Source organism: Littorina saxatilis, linkage group LG9 (genome assembly GCF_037325665.1).
Source record: "Littorina saxatilis isolate snail1 linkage group LG9, US_GU_Lsax_2.0, whole genome shotgun sequence".
Lineage (NCBI taxonomy): Eukaryota > Metazoa > Mollusca > Gastropoda > Littorinimorpha > Littorinidae > Littorina > Littorina saxatilis.
The window spans coordinates 30,202,554-30,207,553 of record NC_090253.1 but is presented as its reverse complement, the minus strand read 5'-3'; the positions used below and the strand labels follow the sequence as shown (position 1 = coordinate 30,207,553).

General features: G+C 45.2%; 1 protein-coding gene across 2 annotated transcripts in view; it reads right to left on the bottom strand.

The window, feature by feature from the left end:
- Window positions 1-2,847, bottom strand: part of LOC138975846 (T-box transcription factor TBX2-A-like) — a 40,053-nt gene extending 37,206 nt beyond the window's left edge. Inside the window, exon 1 of one of the 2 annotated variants that reach the window (XM_070348609.1) lies at window positions 1,660-2,847. In XM_070348609.1, the coding sequence (XP_070204710.1) occupies window positions 1,660-1,979 (320 nt within the window). In that variant the 5' untranslated portion in view covers window positions 1,980-2,847. The remainder of the gene's footprint in view (window positions 1-1,659) is intronic. The other variant, XM_070348610.1, reaches the window with a different exon arrangement.
- Window positions 2,848-5,000: the final 2,153 nt, after the last annotated feature.

Below are 5,000 nucleotides of genomic sequence, written 5' to 3'. Positions count from 1 at the left end.
TTGTATCATGTGTCTCTTTTGTCAAAATAGTTGCGTGAGCTCAAAAGTCCCTTATACTTATAGAAGCAACAAGAGTATAATAGCAATAAGTTTGTGTATATAGTGTCGACCGAGTGGTGGTGTGTCCAAGAGAGTGAACACAAGAGTGTTGGCACCATGCAGCACCACCGAGCCGTGAGACACGGAAGGAAGGTGTCATCTTTGTCACGGATTGGCACGCACTTAGTGTCAAACCTATCACCAAGTGTACTAAGTACGTACTGGTAGGATATCGTGCATGCGGTACTATGTATTGTATATCACACTCTTTCATCAGTGTGATAATGATATACATACAATATCTGACTCATTAGTATATAAGTGTGCTTACTGTCAGTACAAACTGGACACTGTGTGGCAAAACTGAGAGGCTCTCATCACGGTATCGACTCATCGCTACTGACCGGATATTGTAGAAGTTCTGACCACAGTAGAGTCATTGAGGATACTATGATGTAAGCGTATATATATATATATATACGCAGAGAGCAGCATATAACAATGTACAATTACAGAAAAAAAAGTCAATAGTTAAAGCATAATGCAAAATATATCATACAAAAAAATAACTGCAGAGCAATTGATATATAGATGAGTGTAATGCCTAGTGTAACCATGGCGAGAATATAGATGTAATATCTTCAAACCAAAAACTATAAGCCGTATATGATTGTTTATTATTTTTCTGAAATGCTGATATGTTTTTGGTCCAATCGTTGCTTTATTCATTACTGTCATTTACATTTAGTAATGACTAAATGTCCAAACTCAGATTCATCTTTTCAAATGCCCGGTATGACCTAAATCTCCGTGTTTTTGTGAACTATTATATATATTTTACCTTACATTTACCTTGTATTATATGCTCCAAAACTACACTATTTATTGTCGCTTTAGGGGCAAACCAACAAAGACGAGCGCAACAAAGAGCTAACAAACACAAGGCGCTAAACAAAGAAATAATCTGGAAGTGGATCAGAGAACGCAAAACACACAACAGACTGTACTTCATAATATAGGGATGATTCGGCATGTGCATAACGTTTGTCTAAAGGAAACTTATAGGATGAGAAAGCAAAAGCACTTTTCTGGATACAGCTATATACTAAGAAAGAAAGAGAGAGAGAGAGAGAGAGAGAGAGAGAGAGAGAGAGAGAGAGAGAGAGAGAGAGAGAGAGAGAGAGAGACAGGGGTAGGGGAGGGATGGAGGGTGTGTTCGCACAGACAAATAATATACATGCACATGACGGGGTTATTTATCTCAGTTCAAACTCTCATGTTTTAGTATCTCACATACACAATTACATGTGTATTGCGGATGTAAGGACTGAAAGCCACCGCCCCCTTCTCTCTTCCTCTTTAATTCACACACACACACACACACACACACTGTCACACACACACACACACACACATACACTGTCAAACACACACACACATACACTGTCACACACACACTGTCACACACACACACACACACACACACACACACACACACTGTCACACACACACTGTCACACACACACACACTGTCACACACACACTGTCACACTGTCACACACACACACACACACACACACACCCACCCTACCCCACACACAAATCCAACAAGTGACCAACCTGCCAGACTTGGTGATGACCATTTCGGTGCCGATTTTGTGGAACTGGGTCCACAGTTGCTTGCCTTCAAGGTCCGCGCCGGGATCGTCTTTCACGTCGGGATCCACACCGGGATCCATCGGGGGCGGCTGGATCCCCATCCGCAGCATGGTGTAGGGATCGGGCTGGGGTAGAAGATCCCGGGGAAAGATGCCCCCGGCCCCCGCCATCAAACTCTGCTGCAGTTTCATGTGTGAGAAAGGCATTTGTGGGAAGTAGGCTTGCTGGCCGGCCATAATAAAATCCATGGTAGAGATGGAGTTGAATGGCGAAAAAGCCATGTTGTTGATGGTGATGTTGTTGTTGTTGTTGTTGTTGTTGTTTCAGTCCCGATGACCTCTTTGATGTAGAAAGGCGAAGTCCTTTTAATCAACGGAGGTGCAGTTTCAAGTTGAAGCGGGCGGCCACATTGCGAAAACTGAAAACCGATGATTCACACCTCACTTTGTGGTTTTGTTCTATTGTTTCGTGTTCTGCTGCTGTTGTGTGGTATCGATTCAGTCAAACTAGTTCTGCCCCAATTGGTTACCCGTTCTTTTCGTTAGACATAGCCAGTTAGACATAGCCAGTCAGTGACACTGCTTTCGGGCAGGAAAAGTCAGTAATAAGTTAATGAACCAGGAGGGAAAACAAACAAACAATACTGTAGCAGAAACCCAGGCACAAGAGTTTGGAAAGCAGTCACAGGCACGCCGAAATGTTCACAGCTAACTCAAAACACAGCAGCACTGTCACACAAAGTAGCAGTAACACTCAGCGCCTCTGTGGGACAGTCATCACAAATGTCGATGCCGTAATCATCGAGGTTGCAGCTGCAGTGATGACGATAGTAATAATAATCATAACCATAAAAAACACGAGCAGCGAGCGAGTCAGGATTCACAAGGAGCAGAAAACGTGTCACAGTTTTGCAGCTAGTCACAGGCGTAGCAGTAGTAGCAGTACGCAGGCTAGGTGCAGTAAGTTGTAGCGTTGATGAGTTTACACGAAGGATAAAAACACAGGCCCGAAAAAAAACTTTCACAAAAAACAAGCAGCACTCAAACAAGGCCCAGTTGCCACAAGAAAGACGGACCGCTGCTGAACGGCTAGCAGCAGGAATACTGTAGGACTGACAACAGCATCGGCGCTGGCGTGAACACAGTACAAAACCGATATATCGCTCCTGACAGGCTCGCGCCGTGCAGCCACGATATTCGCGAGGTTGAAGCCTCACGCGCTAATGCTAGCAGCTCGCTCATTGGCCGGGCAGCAGACGGCAGCCAATGGGAGACGCCTGGCTAAGAGGTTGTGGGCGGGGCGAATGTCGCGGGGTGCAGACGGAGTGTCTGGGAGGCCTGAGCTCTTTATCAGCGCTGACAGTGTGTCAACACTCCGCTCCGCCGGCAGTCGCCATCAAAAGAATTAATTAGCCACCTACGTGACCCGTTTTTCGGCTATTTTGGGTCTGCTTATGAATTAAACTTTGATTGGGCTGTATTTTTCTTCAACTGAGCATCATCGTTTGGCTGAAATGTTCTCTCTGACGATGATTTTTCCGCTGGTTTTGGGGCACAGCGACGGAGGCCACACTCCAAGTACACGCGCCGTGAAGCGGTGGGCGAGATGGTGGCATGTTGCGCTCCAGACAGCTCGGGCCCAAGGCGCCAGTCGGCTCCGCCCCCTCGCTGCAGCCTTGGTGATTGACAGCCGCACGCGCTGGTGATTGACAGGCGAGGCCCCCACTGTGTCAACACGGGGAAGTGTCGAGCTGAAAGGCTTGCGTGGCGCGCTGTTTACTTTGCTTCTGTTATCGGCTCTTCAGACGGCTGGCACCGGCTCGCGAACATTGGATTGTGTTTGCCCTGTGCTCAGATCCTTTCTACGTGTGTGTGTGTGTGTGTGTGAGTGTGTGTGTGTGTGTGTGTGTGTGTGTGTGTGTGTGTGTGTGTGCGTGTGTGTGTGTTTATCTTTCAATGTCGAAAGAAACCAGCCATTCTGATTATTTTCATTATTTTTGCTTTTTGTATACAAATTATCTTGACTTTCATTTCCTCTTTTGACTTCAGTCACTGCATTGCTTTTTTTGTTCTACTACTCCCCGTCTTTTCTTGTTCGTATCTGGTCGGTTTTGAGATATATATTTTGGCATTTTTAGCAGCGCTCTCATTATAATATATATATACTAGATGATTACCCGCTTCGCCGGGTACCGGCTTCGCCGGGAAGAAGTAGAGCCGAATACCAGGAAGGGAGATAAACGCGCAAAACACTGGAGACCTTCTAAAAATAATAACGTGCAGTGACCTTCTAAAAATAGTAACGTAGTAACGGGAATATGGATTGACGCCACACGGAGGAAGGGAGATAATCGCGGTTGAAAACACTGGAGAAGATAAGGACGAGTTAAAAAAACAAAATCGGTTCAGCGCTGCGCGCTGAGAGCACGTGTTGAAATATCTCATCGATGAGGTTGTGTCCGGGGTGTAGCTGAATACGGTGTCCAAATTTGAAAAAGATCCACTGAGAACTTTGGCCGTGCATCGCGAACAGACAGACAGACACTAGTCGTATATATATATACTAGAGGAATACCCGGCTTCGCCGGGGTGAATCGCGAGACAGAGACAGACAGCGTGGCGGTTCATCACAATCACCTCTGCAAGCGAAGTCCTGTCACACGGGATTGAGAATTTTAGAGCTTATTTCTTAGCCCTATATTTTCTGTTGTGGCTTCTCAAATGCCAGAACATACAGACAGACAAAAGCCGCTAGACCCCATCACAAACAGAACTCTACAATCAACAGGTTTTTTCCCACACACACACACAAACACACACACAGAGAAGCCGTATATATATAATATGTATATCTATATCTATAAATATATAGAGATAGGTGAGTGTATTTTTTGCGTGGCTATAAATTGATTCGACCTTTTCACTTTGACAGTACGAACAACTTACGGGTGCAAGGGAAGCGTTCTGGACAGCGCAGTGACATTCTAAAAATAGTACCTCAGAAACGGGAATTTGGGGTGAACGGTGCGACAGAGACAGACAGCGTGGCGGTTCACCACAATCACCTTTGAAAGGCGAAGTCCTGTCAAACGGGATTGAGAATTTTAGAGCTTATTTCTTAGCCCTATATTATCTGCTGTGGCTTCTCACATGCCAGAACATACAGACAGACAAAAGCCGCTAGACCCCATCACAAACAGAACTCTATAATACATAGGTTTTTGCCTACACACACACACAAACACACACACACACAGAGAAGCCGTATATATATATGCATATCTGTATCTATAAATATATAGA